Source organism: Tachysurus fulvidraco, chromosome 19, assembly GCF_022655615.1.
Source record: "Tachysurus fulvidraco isolate hzauxx_2018 chromosome 19, HZAU_PFXX_2.0, whole genome shotgun sequence".
Classification (NCBI taxonomy): domain Eukaryota; kingdom Metazoa; phylum Chordata; class Actinopteri; order Siluriformes; family Bagridae; genus Tachysurus; species Tachysurus fulvidraco.
This window is the reverse complement of record NC_062536.1, coordinates 4464635-4482395: the sequence shown is the minus strand read 5'-3', so window position 1 is coordinate 4482395 and position 17761 is coordinate 4464635. Positions and strand designations below refer to the sequence as shown.

The 17761-nt window shown below is 41.3% G+C and overlaps 2 protein-coding genes across 6 annotated transcripts in view; both read right to left on the bottom strand.

The window, feature by feature from the left end:
* Positions 1-1713: 1713 nt before the first annotated feature.
* On the bottom strand, positions 1714-8034 carry ssbp1 (single-stranded DNA binding protein 1). Its single transcript, XM_027151831.2, has 7 exons — positions 7934-8034; positions 5170-5229; positions 5019-5076; positions 4226-4366; positions 3373-3460; positions 2500-2588; positions 1714-2308 (listed from the first exon to the last, which is right to left on the bottom strand). Exons 2-7 carry the CDS (start codon positions 5191-5193, stop codon positions 2268-2270), a joined length of 441 nt encoding a protein of 146 aa, XP_027007632.1. The 5' UTR covers positions 5194-5229; positions 7934-8034; the 3' UTR covers positions 1714-2267.
* Positions 8035-9410: 1376 nt separating this feature from the next.
* The window catches only part of c19h12orf56 (chromosome 19 C12orf56 homolog), a 26816-nt gene continuing 18465 nt past the window's right edge, over positions 9411-17761 (bottom strand). For 4 of the 5 annotated variants that reach the window (XM_027151830.2, XM_047804353.1, XM_047804354.1 and 1 more), the window contains 7 exons: positions 13066-13155; positions 12902-12989; positions 11326-11400; positions 11123-11200; positions 10951-11007; positions 10715-10842; positions 9411-9839 (listed from right to left, as the gene is read on the bottom strand). In XM_027151830.2, the coding sequence (XP_027007631.2) occupies positions 9725-9839; positions 10715-10842; positions 10951-11007; positions 11123-11200; positions 11326-11400; positions 12902-12989; positions 13066-13155 (631 nt within the window). In that variant the 3' untranslated portion in view covers positions 9411-9724. The remainder of the gene's footprint in view (positions 9840-10714; positions 10843-10950; positions 11008-11122; positions 11201-11325; positions 11401-12901; positions 12990-13065; positions 13156-17761) is intronic. The other variant, XM_047804356.1, reaches the window with a different exon arrangement.

Genomic DNA, 17761 nt, shown 5'->3' with positions numbered 1-17761 from the left:
CACACACTCCAACATCAGTGTCTGATCTCACTAACACTCCTGTAGCTGAATGATCACTAATCCCCACACACACACTCCAACATCAGTGTCTGACCTCACTAATGCTCCTGTAGCTGAATGACCACTAATCCCCACAGACACACTCCAACACCAGTGTCTGATCTCACTAATGCTCCTGCAGCTGAATGATCACTAATCCCCACAGACACACTCCAACACCAGTGTCTGATCTCACTAATGCTCCTGCAGCTGAATGATCACTAATCCCCACACACACACTCCAACATCAGTGTCTGATCTCACTAACACTCCTGTAGCTGAATGATCACTAACCCCCACAGACACACTCCAACATCAGTGTCTGATCTCACTAATGCTCCTGTAGCTGAATGATCACTAATCACCACAGACACACACTCCAACACCAGTGTCTGATCTCACTAATGCTCCTGTAGCTGAATGATCACTAATCCCCACACACACACTCCAACATCAGTGTCTGATCTCACTAACGCTCCTGTAGCTGAATGACCACTAATCCCCACAGACACACTCCAACATCAGTGTCTGATCTCACTAACGCTCCTGTAGCTGAATGATCACTAATCCCCACAGACACACTCCAACATCAGTGTCTGATCTCACTAACGCTCCTGTAGCTGAATGATCACTAATCCCCACAGACACACTCCAACATCAGTGTCTGATCTCACTAACGCTCCTGTAGCTGAATGATCACTAATCCCCACAGACACACTCCAACATCAGTGTCTGATCTCACTAACGCTCCTGTAGCTGAATGATCACTAATCCCCACAGACACACTCCAACATCAGTGTCTGATCTCACTAACGCTCCTGTAGCTGAATGACCACTAATCCCCACAGACACACTCCAACATCAGTGTCTGATCTCACTAACGCTCCTGTAGCTGAATGACCACTAATCCCCACAGACACACTCCAACATCAGTGTCTGATCTCACTAACGCTCCTGTAGCTGAATGATCACTAATCCCCACAGACACACTCCAACACCAGTGTCTGATCTCACTAATGTTCCTGTAGCTGAATGATCACTAATCCCCACACACACTCCAACATCAGTGTCTGATCTCAGTAATGCTCCAGCAGCTGAATGATCACTAATCCCCACACACACTCCAACATCAGTGTCTGATCTCAGTAATGCTCCAGCAGCTGAATGATCACTAATCCCCACAGACACACTCCAACATCAGTGTCTGATCTCACTAACGCTCCTGTAGCTGAATGATCACTAATCCCCACAGACACACTCCAACATCAGTGTCTGATCTCACTAACGCTCCTGTAGCTGAATGATCACTAATCCCCACAGACACACTCCAACACCAGTGTCTGATCTCACTAACGCTCCTGTAGCTGAATGATCACTAATCCCCACACACACACTCCAACACCAGTGTCTGATCTCACTAACGCTCCTGTAGCTGAATGACCACTAATCCCCACAGACACACTCCAACATCAGTGTCTGATCTCACTAATGCTCCTGCAGCTGAACGATCACTAATCCCCACAGACGCACTCCAACATCAGTGTCTGTACATTAATGAAAGACATTGTAAACATTTAAAGTAAAACATTGTGATTTCATAGGTAAAAATGACACACCATTTGGGATAATGAAGGAATGTTTGTGAAACCTGACACACTAAATCTCTTGTTGCTATAACTTGCATTTCATTTTATTTATTTTTTATTCATGTAAAACGAGTATACCAAGCATAACGCCTAACTTCAACATTTCTTCATGTGTATAATACAGGCTGTGTACAAACTCTACCTCTGTATATATAGCGAGCATAAAGACAGGATTGAAACCACTGAGGTTTCCCTGAGTAAAATGTTAAAAAGCTTATGAAAGCATACACACTGAAATGGCAGAACATATAAGGATTAGTTTCATACAGGAAACAAGTGAGAAACTGTGTCAATACAAAATAAACATGAGTACAGCCACTGGAAAAGTGAACCAGTCTCTAACGACAGGAGTTGTATTTTTTATTATCACAATACAGTGTAGAGTACGACGGAATATCGGTAATAAAAACAAATATGTTTTGACAGTGTAGAAACATAACTGGTCTAATTCCTGTCAGCTTCTGGTCACAGAAAGAATTCAGACGATCATAATACCTTCATTCTACATACAGTCACTCGAAAGAACAAAGAAGAAGATCAAAATACATTTTGTACGGTTTAATGAGCTTCCAGGAAAATCCTTCACTCTCGATCTCGGATTTCGCTCAAAAACACAATGTTATCTGTAAAAAGAATGAAAAGATCTGTTGTCAGTTACATTATGCAAGTGATTTTCTCATGCCTGGTAAGGGAAGTAGTGTTTGTTTATAAGAGGGAAGGGTTTATAAGGGAAGTAGTGTTTAATGTTTGTAAGAAGCAAGAGAATTTTTGCTGAGTGTTATTTACAGAGCCGAGCGGATACGTGACGTCTGACCTGCAATGATGGTGGTGGCCTGCCTTCTCACGTTATTCTTATCCACGTACTCTCCGTAGTCCAGCTTCCCCTCGACTAGAATCCGAGACCTGAATAAAAAAATTCAGTCCTCATCATCTTTTAAAAATTATTATTATTATATATTTTTATATATAGTACATATACATATAACCTAGTAGCATCTTTATACCTTCATTCTCATTAAAATATATGAATATGATAATGTCCGGCTAAGCTGAATCACTGATATTAGCGCTGTTCAATAAGTCTGTGAGAAAAATGTTTTATTAGCTCTTTATTACCGACATGTTTGCCAGCAAACTTGTTTATCCACCCTGGTAGTTTTTTTATTTCTTTCTGTAAGTGACACTAGCTCTGTTGGAAAAACCTCTTTTAAGCAAGCTCGGTTAGCTTTTTCCATAACAAACGTTAGCTCTGTTAGCAAAACCTTTATTTTGCTTTCTCTGGTTTTGCTCTGTTTACAAAATCTTTTATTAGCCCAGCTAGCTTATTTTCAACACTAGCTCTTATTAAATGTTTTATCACTGCCATTTTTTGTTTAGCTTTTTAATTATGAACGAAGCTGAAATGTCACACTTTCTACATCTGTTGTAGTGATTTATACTGAATAAAACTAGAAACGGTTAATAATTTACGGTATTTAGCAGACACCCTTATCTAGAGTGACTTACAGTGTCTCTCAATTTATACAACTGAGCAATTGAAGATTAAGGGCCTTGCTCAGGGGCCCAGAATTGGCAGCTTGGTGGACCTGGGATTCAAACTCATGACCTTCCAATCAGTTGCCGAAGTCCTTAACCACTAGGCTACCAAGTCCCCGAGAATTTAAAACTCTGCACCGTATATACTCACCCTTTTTTTACGTAGTTATAGGCTACATCTCTTAGACCAGGCTTGAACACTGAGATTCTGTGCCACGTCGTCTTCTGGCTGACGTCTCCTGTAAAACACAGACGTTCAACACGGATGAAGGACAATATTTGTTTCAGTGTCATCACTCACACCTCTGGTCATACTGTCTTATATACAGTGCTTTAGAGTTGGTAGTTCGGCACATAACCCCAGAAGAACCCTCAGCTCCAGCTCCACCACATCCACTAATGAAAATAATAGATAACCTCTGGACCACATCCGACCCACACTGAATCTCAGTGAAGCAGTGACCACGATATGGTGGTGTACGAGTTTATCTGGCTTTTTTCCCCAAGGTCTTTGCACCATCGCAGCATATCAGTTTACTCACAGCAGCTGGTGGGAAAAAACGGTTTCAACCAAGCTGCATTTTTAGCTCCGCATCTCTCAGGCATGCAGAAGACAAGTTTCAGTTTGGGTTTTCAAACTAAACTAAACTGACTTCAGTTCCAATTTCTTTTCATGTGTATTTACTATGCATATTTATTTATTTTCTATTCACAGAGAGAGCACATTAATGCAGGAGCTCCCAAAAAGGCGAGATCTCATCTCGGTTCAATGATTTATTTTACAGACGAATACTAGAGATATCGAAGATGGATTTTGTGTGCTAATATTCTGAAATGTTACCAGGAGCCCATCATGTAAGACAAGCCACGTTAGAATAAGGAATTTCTCTGTCACATATTTAAGATTCCTCCCATGTAATCTTCAAAATGTACAGGTTTATCATCAGACTGCTAATGTGTATACATTTATAAATTTTATAGATATATTTACTGCATGCTGTTACCTGTCTGCGAGACCTCTCCCTCTCCAGAGCGCCACATCTCATTGGTCGCCATGGAGAAGATGGTGACGGGGTTCCTACCTTCAACTTGTCTCATAACAGGGTCCTGACCCACACGCCCCAGCAACTGGACCCGGTTAATGGCTGTGAGAAAGAGAGCGCGAGAGAGAGAGCGAGAGAGAGCGAGAGCGAGAGAGAGCGAGAGAGAATGTATCACTGTATATAAGAACAAAATGTGAAATTTGACAAGCCCTGTATTACTTCAGGATGAATCAAATGAAAGAGGGAATTTGTGGCCTAAAGGTTAGAGAGTCTGACCCCTAACCCTAAGGTTGTGGGTTCGAGTCTCGGGCCGGCAATACCATGACTAAGGTGCCCTTGAGCAAGGCACCGAACCCCCCAACTGCTCCCCGGGTGCCGCAGCATAAATGGCTGCCCACTGCTCCAGGTGTGTGTTCACGGTGTGTGTGTTCACTGCTGTGTGTGTGTGCGCACTTTGGATGGGTTAAATGCAGAGAACAAATTCTGAGTATGGGTCACGATCATCCTAAGCTGTATGTCACGTCACGTCACTTTCACTTTCAGAGGTGAGAAACTCAGACTAATAGAGGGACAGTGCTGCACAAGTCAAGTCCAGTTCTTGTTTCAAACATGAGGTGAAAAAAAATTACCCACATGTTAAAAAAAAGAAGAAGTGCCTGTTTTGCATGCTTCCAGAAATAAAGTGTTAATAAACTCTTTTTTTCTGCTAAAACCCTGTGACGTGGAAATGTTTGTGGAAAACCCAGAAACTCACATCTCTCCAAGATGAGGCTGGTATCTGTGGATCTGTGCCTGGCAATCTGCCTGGTTAACTGATTTAAAAAAAAAAACATTTACATAGTTAACCATTAGTGTTTAAGACTGTATACAAACATGACTGTGTGCAGCTGGAAGGTTTAACGTACCAGCACCGATGCACGCTGAAGCATTTCTGTATTTTTGGATGGATTTCTGACCTGGAGAATCTATTAGGGGGAAAAAAGGGAAATGAGATTAGATCTAAAATCCTTCACATGCTATTCCGTACACAAACAGGTTTCCGTGCAGTAGTTCTATAGCTTATTAGTGAATCCATGTGATACTACTGCTACTTTACATGATCTGCACCAATATGAAGAACCCAAAATAACCACAAATGTTCCTGCTCTGTATTACTGTCTCAGCAAAACTTTTAATATCAGATTTAACACCACATGGAAAATAAAGCTGGTAGTGAAGCAATGACCTGGACTTGACCTCAGGCCTGAGCGAGACCAAATTGTGATGCTCTAAAAACAAAACTGAAGCAGGTGCTTGAGAGCAAATGTTCTCAAGCACCTGCTTTACACAGAGTCAGGGTTTTGTCCTTGTCGCCACAAGGACAAAACCCTGACTCTGTGTGCCAGTAAGATTGGCTGATATAAGGGTCTCTACAGAGCAAAGATGGACTAGTTTTGGAAATTAATCCTCAATTGTTACATTTACACTCACTCATTTTCTACCGCTTATCCCGAACTACCTCGGGTGCCTATCTCAGGCGTCATCGGGCATCAAGGCAGGATACCCCCTGGACGAAGTGCAGGGCACACACACACTCCCATACACCCATGCAATCACACACTACGGACAATTATCCAGAGATGCCAATCAACCTACCATGCATGTCTTATGGCATGTCTTTGCAAACTCCACACACACAAGGCGTATAAAGGTGTGAGGCAGACGTGCTAACCACTAAGCCACCGTGTCCCCCAATTGTTACTTTTCAGACCATCTTAAAAAAAGGCAGAGTTTTCAATTTGAGATGAAGATGATGACAAGAAACAAAGTTGAAGTTGGACGGCCAGCTTGGCAGAGTGATTAACGTCTCTACAGTTTACAGTTCCACTTGGAAACCTGATGTACAGGGATGTTATAAAACCTGATGATCTGGTATAGTTTTTAAATCTTCTTTATGTTAAATGAATGGAGGACTAGGTTTAGGGAAGAGCCAAAACAACAACAACATGATATTCAATTGTAAACATACCAACACTGCTGAAATATAATATATCGTATTGTATCGTCTGATCAGTTCATCTCTTATTAGTACTGAACTGATTAACTATTTAATTATTGAGCGAAAATCGCTGATCACAAAGAAGCTGAAGGCACTGATTATTTCCATTATAGCCATTATTTCATACCTTATGTAGTTTATGGAACTGGGACTTCAACAGTAATTTATACTTCACTAATATGACACTAAAGATGCCAAAAGTTTTTTTTTTAACGTATTTACAAACCCTTGTTAGTTTGTATAAAGTTTTACCAGTGTTTCTATAGTCTTTACAATTGACAGTTAGTAGTCAGCGTTACGGTGCAACACCGCCACCTACTGGACTAACAGTTTCATTGTTTAAGTGATACAAGGTTGGTGGCTAGAAAATTTACATTCAATTTATTTATGATATAGTTTTACAAATTACTTGAAAGTTGCGTGAAACTAACAACAACAACAATGTTGATCAGCTGTTCATCCTGAACACCCAGCACTCCTGTAGTATTTCCTTAGATACAGGACCATCCTTTGTGTTTGGCTCAGTAATTTCACATTAACTGCTCAGCACCATTTCTTCCATCTTTACTCCCCTTTGCACTACTGTAAAATTATCCCCTCAGTAAGCAATGACCTTACTTCTTCTGGTATCAGTGAAAAGATGTTGCTTATCATTATATAGGTGAAGTGTTTGCAATTGTCTGCAACATAACATCTGGACAGTCAGGTGACCTTCAGCCTAAAAAAGTCATGAACAGAACTGAACATCTGTTTGATGTTGCATTAACCGTCATCAGTACATCGTGTACACCTACACGTTCTCAGCATCTATAACCTCCCCTACTACTGCTCTAGTGTTTATCTGAGCTTTCTGTATTTCAGCACTCAGACATACAGTGGTGTGAAAAAGTGTTGGCCGCCTTCCTGTTTTTTTTTTATTAAGGGAAAACAAAATCCAAACCTACATGTCCATGTGTGATAAAGTGTTTGCCCCTAAACTAAATAACTGGTTGGGTCGCCCTTAGCATCAAGAACTGCAATCAAGTGTTTGTGATAACTTGCAATGAGTCTGTTGGAGGAATTTTGGTCCACTCATCTTTGCAGAATTGTTGTACTTCAGCCACATTGGAGGGTTTTCGAGCATGAACCACCTTTTTAAGGTCATGCCACAGCATCTCAGTAGGATTCAGGTCAGGACTTTGACTCGGCCACTCCAAAGTCTTCATTTTGTTTTTCTTCAGCCAATCAGAGGTGGACCTGCTCATTCCTACTTTAAGCATTTTCACACTCCATGCATTTACAGACAGGACATTACACTTGTCTTCTGTACTGCAGCCTCCATAAGCTGTAGTGGGTCTTTAACACCTAACTACAACCGTATTATTATTTAATAAACTGTTTAAATCAGTGATGTTTGGCGTCATCCATCTTCCTGCACTCATTTACAGCTTGTTTTAGCTTCTCATTGTTTGTTTTCTTCTCCTAATAGATTCATGGCTCCCTATTTATAAACGTTAAAAGCATTTTATTATCTTCCTCCCTTTGCACGTCACCCTTTCTCACACAATAAGGAGCAGGACTCACTGTATCTACCGGTTAACTTTGTATAAAGCTCCTTTTTTGGAGGTAAAATTAGTTCAAATTTAACTCACATGCTCGCTGTTTTGGACGCACGCTGGTTCCGGTCCGCTCGTAAAAAGGTTCCGTGTTAATATGTGACTGATGGGATAGTTCCGCGCTAAGAACTTATTTTAGCTAAAGTTACACTCCCTCCATTCTGTATTTAGTTCTGTCCAAAAGTCTTATTCACACTAATTAACTTTAGTACTACAATGATATAAGTGCACTGTTGAAGATGGTGTGTTTATTTCATTAAAAAGCTACATAAAGTGCACCAGATGCTGTTTTTTCCCCTTTGTCTCTAGTCTTAAATAGATGGTCACTTTATTTCTATAATAGAAATGATTATTAGCGTCTTGTACAAGTTTTGTAATAGAATCCATATAAACAGTACTGTACAAAAGTCTTGTACATTTTTGAAACACAAATTTTGTCTAAAGATGTTTATTTTGTAACTACTGCATTACTGAGTCCATTAAAAAAAAAAGAAATTAAATGTCAAATTTAAAATATGGGGGAAAATGTAACATGCCACATTTTAGATATAATAATAATAATAATAATAATAATAATAATAATAATAATAATAATAATAATAAGAGCCTGACTGTCAGGAGTTAACTGCAAAACAAAAAAGTGAGAGCAATCTTTTATCAGTCTTTATGCAGTTTTATTTTATGCAGAAATTGTGACTTTTCAATCATTTTTAAAGGCATCTTAAAACTCATCCCTTCAGTCAGGTGTACACATAATACATCCCATAATGATGGGCTCTATTACATCAGACCAAATGCACATTATCATCTAGTGCTTGCTAATATTATAAACAGTAGCTATGTTAATCCCTCTCCACTGCTTCTCTCTTTCTACCCATCCCGAGGCATCCAGAAATTGTACCAGCTCCGATTGTCTTCCGTGCCATTAAGATGTTGGACCTCCACCGAGACGAGACCGACTCTGTGAGGATCCTGAGGCATCTAGAGATCTTCCAGCTCCAGTTAGACTCTGCTATGCTAAAGAGGAGATGTCAACTCTGTGTGGTCTTTCAGGACAACAATCTCCTCATCAATACAACATTTATCAGACTGTATATTTATAATCACACCCCCAGTGTCACCCAGATGAGGATGAAGTTCCCCTTTGACTCTGGTTCCTCTCAAGGCTTCTTCCTTTACCATCGAAGGGACTTTTTCCTCATCACAGTCACCTGAGTCACCTCAGATGCTCATTGGAGATAAATACATATACATTTAAATATATCTAATATTAATCTTGAATTTTGTATTCTATTAATCTTTATATTATTCTTTATAATAACCTTTTGTTCTATGTTTATGTTCTGTAAAGCTGCTTTGAGACGATGTCAGTTGTTAGAAGCGCCATACAAATAAACTTGAATTGAATCTTTACTATAATCTGACAGAACAAATCTACAGCTGTATTTCTCCGAAAGCTGCCTTGTGACGTGTTGTTAAAATGTATATATAAAATAAAACTGAATTGAGAAGCCTGGAGTTGATCTTCATATTAGATAGTATGATAGAAGATATCTGTAAGGTATCACTGGTTTTATTTCTCATACACTATAAACAAAAACCAATGGATTCTTTAATAAGTCTTTAGTCAGTCATGCAAAATATGAAACAAATACTTTAATGAATATAAAATTTCAAGACTCAGAGACAAATAAATAAAAGTGAATAATTCCATAGTTTCTTAAACACATCCTGTATAAAACACAGCCTTCATTTCATTATGTGGCTGCTTTTGATTTGTAGAACTGTGAGTCTGTGGATGTCCTCATGATTAACTGGACTGAGGGTTCAGGGCTTGTGCAGCACCAGGCAGAGCAGCTGAGAGAGGACATGACGTGCTGGTCTGCTTATCGGATAGTGAGGGGGAAGCTTGTCCTCCAACCGTGACTGTCTCACATAATACCTTAAAAACAGAAACGGCTTTTGATAAAAAAGATAGAAGTCACGCAATAAACGTCATGAACATATCCTCACTGTCCACTTTATTAGGAACACCTGTATATTCATGCAGTTATCTTATCAGCCAATCATGTGGCAGCAGCACAGCGCATAAAACACATGCAGACTCAGATCAAGAGCTTTAGTTAATGTTCACATCAAACATCAGAACGAAGAAACAAACTAAAATAAAGTGTAAAATAATCGCTTTGGCTTTAACTGTGGCCTGACTGTTTGATCAGTCACACAGTCTCTCTCTTGCCCACACACACACACACACACCCTTAAACACATATGCACAAACCCACACACACATTCTTGCTCCCTCTCTCTTGCTCATACACATGCACATGCACACACACACTCCCTTAAACACACATATGCACAAACCCACACACACATTCTTGCTCCCTCTCTCTTGCTAACACACATGCACATGCACACACACACTCCCTTAAACACACATATGCACAAACCCACACACACATTCTTGCTCCCTCTCTCTTGCTCATACACATGCACACGCACACACACAGACACACACACATGCACAAACCCACACACACATTCTTGCTCCCTCTCTCTTGCTCATACACATGCACACGCACACACACAGACACACACACATGCACAAACCCACACACACATTCTTGCTCCCTCTCTCTTGCTCACACACATGCACATGCACACGCCCACACATGCACACTCACACACGCACGTTTTGATGCACCTTTAGTAGGCTTGGTGTAAAATAACTGATTTTCTGATAAACTAAGTGACTACACAGTGCAACACTCTACACTTCTACACTTACATGGAGGCTTTAACGGTCCCTCTCACCTGAACTCTTCTCTGAGCTCTGTGATGATGTAGCTGTTCACACAGGTGCTGTGCTGCATGCAGGTGAGGAGCAGGTGACACCGCTGGAACAGGAGGACGGCCTGCGACGGGCTCAAGGGAGACTCGGACTGTTTCAGCGTAACAAACCGGTCATGCAGAACTCAGAGTTATTCAAACTCATTTTTCCCACAAGAATAACAATCTAGTAAAGTCAGTGTCTGTCGTTATCTATTTACCGAACAGGACAACAGTGCCAGGACCACGCTCTGGGCTTGATAAGCCATAAATAGGAGCTAAACACACAGAGCCCAAAAGTGAATGGATCAAACCGTCCGGTCATCTAATCATCTAATGAACAGCTAGTTTTTGCTTTCAGACAGAAAAAATAATAACATTAAAAAGACTTACAAAGTAAGGATGAGCTTCTAGAGTTTGAAAAACCCAAGCCACAGTCAGAAAGTGTCCTGTGTTCGGGGTCCCACTCAACTTTGAAAAAAGAAAAAAAAACAAAAACAAATGGAAAGGTTTGTAACGCTGTATGAGGTATCGGGAGCATTGCATAGAAGGAGTGCTTAAATGTGACAGCTAAGGAGTGTGACAGCTAAACTCACTTCCTGGCAAAATATCACCACCTCAAACAGCAGAACAGCCGCTGCGTCCAGATACTCGGCTTGTAAGACCTGTAGCTGTAGCACACACACACACACACACACACACACACACACACACACACACACACACATGCAGTCTTGTTATTTGTTGATCTCACACCATTTGTTCGAGTCATCTGAAGACCTGAAGGAGCTTTGAGGATGATGAAGGAATATCACAGCTGTAGTAGTATAAAGCTGTCTAAAATTCATCTGATCGCCTTATTTGGGTTGGAGAAGTTTATCACAGTGACGTCCGTGTTGCCTTTTTACGCGTCTCCTGCGCAGCCGATCGATATTTAAAGAACGGATTGAACTAAAAGCTGATGAGTGTATAAAGTCATGTGAGTATAAAGTCATTTTATTATGTCGAAATCTTAGCTGTTCGACTACATACAGTACAGGGACATGAAATCCCCTTCAGACAGGGCTAAAGATCGTTCGGGGAAACTAACGAGAGTCGTATCTGCACCAGCGACGATTCTGCACTGCGTGTGAAATAAATCACTGGACACACGTGACGTTCGGAGACAAAGATATGGGTTTTATAATAAGCGTATAATTTGTTAGAAAAGTTACGCAAGTTGAAATGAAGTTGCATGCTGTCACTGGTTATGTTAGTTCTGTTTAGGTCATGTTTTTATTTCTACTGCTTGGTCAAAGTCTCTAGGTTGTTTTTTTTTGCCTGAAATACAAGATGAAAATGTCATTGAGTCTAACAACATTTACAATATTAAAGGCGGGGTCTCCGATTTTTGAAAAATGCTTCAGAAAACTGAGTCGGAAACAAAAACAAAATTCAAAACTAACGTGTAGCCAATGAGCAGAAAGGGGCGGGGCTTGTCAACAGAGAGAGTGTTCAGTGCGCATGTGTGACATTAGCAGAAAGCGGTTTTAACATTGACATGAAGGATAAAAACAAAGTAAGGAAGAGAAGAAAGACTTACGATAAGGCAAGAAGTAGGACGTGTTAATATAGGATCAGCTTTCCAGCGCTGGAGAGAACTGAAGGAGCAGGAAGTCGGCCACATATTCACAGATTGGAGTTTCCCGAGTCAATAACTCCTGAGCTAAACGCTGTTACTACACAAATAACACCTCTTTTCTATCGTAGTAATGTAGAGAGGCAGCTACAACCGCGTTTTGTGTAGTAACAGCGTTTAGCTCAGGAGTTATTGACTCGGGAAATTCGACTTTACTTTAAGACGCCGAGGCGCTTTTTTCCTTCTCGATAGGTGAGTAACGTTGGTTTTGCTTTGTTACACAGAACTAATATATGCCTTTGTCCTTTACATGATTATGCTTGTGTGTCATTTTTGCTTGTTTGTTTATCTACAATCGTATTGTTCTTCCCTTCAGCTATGATAGACACATTTCTTTCCAATAGTCGCCTGGGTTACGTATGTATGTGTGGGCGGAGCTATCGATACAGGGGTGGGACCCATTTGGCTTAGGGGCGTGTTTGCTTTGGTGATTTTATATGTCAACATTGGCTTTCAAACATCGGAGACCCTGCCTTTAATATGTTCGCTCTTACCTCTGTGTGAGATGCAGAATTGCAATTGTTGGGCTTTAATTCTGGATCACGCACCAAAGCCAAGAGCAAGGCTGCTGTTACACTTCCGCTGGAACACAGTAAAGGTTCTATAAGTATACACCCTACACTCAGAGGGTTTAGTGATGAAATGAGAGGTTACTCACTGCTTGGATGTTAGTGTGCTTAAGCATGAAGGTCCTTTCTCTGTCTCACCAAACATCAGGCTTATGGTCTGAAGCGCTAACATGGAAAGCCTGCAGCAGACAGACAGCAGTGCAGAGCGACAGGAAGGTGACTGCGCTCTTCTGTTGCAGTCAGCAGTGATTATAAATACTGATCACTTTGCTCACAGTTTAAACACTATCTCTCTCTCTCTCTCTCTCTCTCTCTCTCACACACACACACACTCACTCTCTCTCTCTCACACACACACACTCTCTCTCTCTCTCACTCACACACTCTCTCTCTCACTCACACACTCTCTCACTCACACACACTCTCTCTCTCTCTCACACACACACTCTCTCTCTCTCACACACACACACACTCTCTCTCTCTCTCACACACACACACACACTCTCTCTCTCTCACACACACACACTCACTCTCTCTCTCACACACACACACACACACTCTCTCTCTCACTCACACACTCTCTCTCTCTCTCACTCACACACTCTCTCTCACACACACACTCTCTCTCTCTCTCTCACACACACACACACTCTCTCTCTCTCTCTCACACACACACACACTCTCTCGGTGCATGCTGGGAGTGTGTGAGCGGAGTGTGCTTGTCGCGTTCATTTCACTTACTTTTTTCTATCTTTTCTTGATAGAATTTTTTCCTACTTTTATTTGTTTGTTTATTTATTTTTTTGTTTCTCTTTAGTTTTGTAAACATCTTAGTACCCCGGTTTCTCTAGGATTGAGGGAAAGCTCTGGGTGTCAGCGCCGGCTTGTTGCTGGAGAGCATGGCGGCCCAGGGCACCCGGGTGTACGACACACTAACGCGGCTCCACGAAGTGAGAGTGGCGACCGGCGCTAGTGTGGAGGACTGCTGTCTGGCCGCCGGGGACGTGGTCGGAGATGAGAATGTCTTGGCCGCGTCCCGAATGAACAGCGCAGTAGTCCTATTTGTGAGCACAGTGGAAAGGGCGAACTTGCTGGCTCAGAAGGGGATTGGGGTTGGAGGCTCACTTACCCGTGTGTTCCCCCTTTCAACCCCGTCTAAGAAAGTTACACTGTCTAACGTTCCCCCCCTTTATTAAAGACGAGACGCTGGAGAGGGATCTCTCCTGCTTTGGCAAGCTCGTCTCCCCGATAAAGGTGATCCCTATCAGGAGTAAGTCTGCCCGGGCGAAACATGTGGCGTCATTTAGGAGATTCACGTATATGATCCTGAATAGCAACATCACCGAGCTGGAGCGCATGTTAACGTACAAAAGAGACGGCGTCGATCACGTAATCTACGTATCGACCAACTCTACTCTACCGACCCAGTACCGACCGAGAGGGTGAGTAATACTGGGTGTACTGAGCTTACTGTGCAGGCTGAGCACAGTTTACAGGTTAATAATGCAGAGCTTAACACTGATGAAGTTGTAAAAAACACACAGGAAAGCACTAGTGGTGATTTTTCACTGTTGGAGGAGAACACAGACACTGTGATGATGGAAACTGAACAGATCGTCTTTAAAATACCATCAAAAAGAAAAAAGAATGAAAGAGGTGCGTCGATGAAACATGCAAAAAAAAAGCAGACAGAGAAATTGTACAAACTGAAAGTGATGCAGAAAGCGATGTGTCTGATACCAGTGTTACCAGTGTTCCCATCGCTGCTGTAAACAATGTGACTGACAAAGAGTACAGTGCAGAGGAAATTAAACAGTTCTTAAGAATAACAAAAAACATGAAAATGGTTCCAATTGGTGAGCATTTCCCAGATCTAAAAAGACTGTCAGATGCAATAAGAAGGTTCATGAGTGAAGGCTGCTTTGAAGGCAAAGAAGTTTACCGCTTAAAGAAAATCTTTACCAAGATAAACAACCAGTTAAGCAATGATGGCAGTGAAATGGAGTAACTTTGCTAGTCCTGCTTGGTCTCACACTCCGCTACTGTTTCTCACTCTCTTCTACATCATGAAAGACATTCACATTGCATCTCTGAACGTCAACGGGGCGAGAGATAGCAGGAAGAGAGTGGAGTTATATGAAATAGCGAGGCAGAAAAAAATAGATACTTTTTTTCTTCAAGAGACCCACAGTGACGGTAAGAACGCTGTCGACTGGACACAAGAATGGGCCGGCGTCTCCTGCCTGAGCCACAACACCTCCACTAGTGGAGGAGTGGCTATTTTATTTTCAAAAAGTTTTACACCGGTATCATACAGCACAGAGGAGATAATAAAAGGCAGACTTTTAAAAGTCCGAGCCCAGTTCGAGAACCATTTTCTTGTTTTTATCTGTGTTTATGCTCCAACCTCACCTATAGAGAGACTGGGTTTTTTAGATAAATTATGCGAAACCTTAGAGACCTGTAACAGTGAAGAATTTTTATTTGTTGGTGGAGATTTTAATTGCACAACAGACAATAGCGACCGTAACCATGTTGAACCCCACACACCATCACGTACACGGCTAACTCACATCATCAAGAAACATGAGTTAAATGATGTTTGGAGATCTCTCCACCCCTCTACCAGACAGTACACATGGGCTCATGTATGTAATAATTTTATGTCTCTTGCAAGGTTGGACAGATTTTATGTTTTTAAGCATCATTTAAGCACGATTAAGAGCTGTTTTATTAGCCCTGTTGGTCTTTCTGACCACAGTTTGGTTTTATGTAAAGCAGTTTGAAAATCTATTAAACCAAAGAGTGCATATTGGCATTTTAATACAGCTCTTTTAAATGGCAAACATTTTACTGACACTTTTAACTTTTTTTGGAAAAAATTTTAGAGAAGAAAAAAGTTGTTTTACGTCCTTACAGCAGTGGTGAGACCTGGGCAAAATAAAAACCCAGCAATTGTGTCAGCAGTACACTCTCAATGTCACAAGGGATTTGGCTCAATCTTTAAAGTCAATTGAACATGAAGTCACAGAACTACTATCCCTTATAGGGTCAACACATACACAAGAGCACATCCAGACCCTCACAGTTAAGAAGAAAAAATTGTCAGACCTCCTAGATTTTAAAGTACAAGGCGCACTGGTAAGATCACGCTTCCAGAACGCAGACCAAATGGATGCACCTTCAAAGTTCTTTTTTAACCTCGAGATAAAGAATGGTCAAAAACGTTTTATTCACAGTTTGAAATCTGAAAACGGAGACATTTTATCTGAGCCTACAGAAATACGTGAGCGAGCCGTCAGTTTTTATAAGAAACTCTATACCTGTGAATATAAAGAGGACAAAATCACAGAGCAGATCTTCTTCAGAGGACTGCCAAAAGTCCCACAAAACCCAGATAAAGCACTCAGTGGGGCAGTGACCTTAGAGGAGCTTCAGAAAGCTTTGCAAGGCATGGAAGGTGGAAAAGCTCCTGGGATAGATGGACTTCCAGCAGAGTTCTACAAGTTTTTTTGGACCGTATTGGGGGACGACCTGCTGGAGGTCCTAAATGATAGTTTAAGGAGAGGGCTGCTGCCACTGCGTTGCAGGAGGGCAGTCCTCACATTACTACCAAAAAAAGGAGAGCTAGCTGACATTAAAAACTGGAGACCGGTCTCCCTTTTATGCTGTGACTATAAACTCCTCTCTAAAGTCTTAGCAACCAGACTAGGAAGCGTTCTGGAAGACGTCGTTCATCCTGATCAAACCTACTGCGTACCTGGGAGGTCCATTTTTGACAATATCTCGCTGGTTCGAGACCTTTTATGTGTCTCTTAACTCTTTGGGGTAAAACTGGGATTACTCTCCATTGACCAGGAGAAAGCATTTGGCCGAGTAGAACATGAATATTTATGGAAAACTCTTAAGGCTTTTGGTTTTAACCTTGATTTTATCGACAAAATACGTGTTTTATACTGTGACATTGAGAGTGTGCTGAAGGTTAATGGCGGCTTATGTGCTCCTTTTAAAGTATGCAGAGGTGTAAGACAAGGTTGCTCTCCGTCAGGTATGCTCTACGCCTTAGCCATAGAACCTTTTTTAAATAGGTTAAGAACTGAACTGAAAGGTCTCTTGATTCCTCAATGTCAGTACACTTTCCGTCTGTCCGCTTATGCTGACGATATAGCGATAATAGTGGACGAACAGAGTGACATCGACACAGTACACAACATCGCAAGAGACTTTGGTTTTATATCTTCAGCAAAAATAAATTGGAATAAAAGTGAGGCCCTTTTAGTAGGGCAGTGGTCCTTGAATGTGCCGAAGCTCCCAGGGGGACTCCTTTGGAAGAAAGGAGGTTTTAAATATTTAGGTGTGTACCTGGGAGACGATTCAATTGTGCAGAAAAACTGGGAAGGAACAGCTGAAAAGATTAAAGGTCGCTTAGATCGATGGAGATGGCTAATACCCAAAATGTCCTACAGAGGTCGCACGCTAATTATCAACAACCTTGTAGCTTCCTCACTTTGGCACAAACTAGCGTGTTTAGACCCGCCTATTGCACTTTTAGCTAAAATTCAGTCAATTTTACTAGATTTTTTTTGGGACAGGTTACACTGGGTACCTCAAAGTGTTTTATATTTACCTAAAGAAGAAGGTGGACAAGGCGTAGTGCACCTACAGAGCAGAACTGCTGCTTTTCGTTTACAGTTTTTACAGAAGTTTTTAACTAGTTCTATGACTTTTAGTTGGAAACCTGTGACCAGTACTATTTTAAAAACTTATGGTAACATGGGACTGGAC

Bases quoted from the DNA above. Each gene is read 5' to 3' on its own strand.
- ssbp1 (XM_027151831.2), bottom strand. From the start codon at position 5,193: ATGCTTCAGCGTGCATCGGTGCTG. The intron at 5,077-5,169 runs GTACGTTAAACC...TTTTTAAATCAG, and splicing joins TTCAGCGTGCATCGGTGCTG to TTAACCAGGCAGATTGCCAG. The intron at 2,309-2,499 runs GTCAGACGTCAC...TTCTTTTTACAG, and splicing joins GGCCACCACCATCATTGCAG to ATAACATTGTGTTTTTGAGC.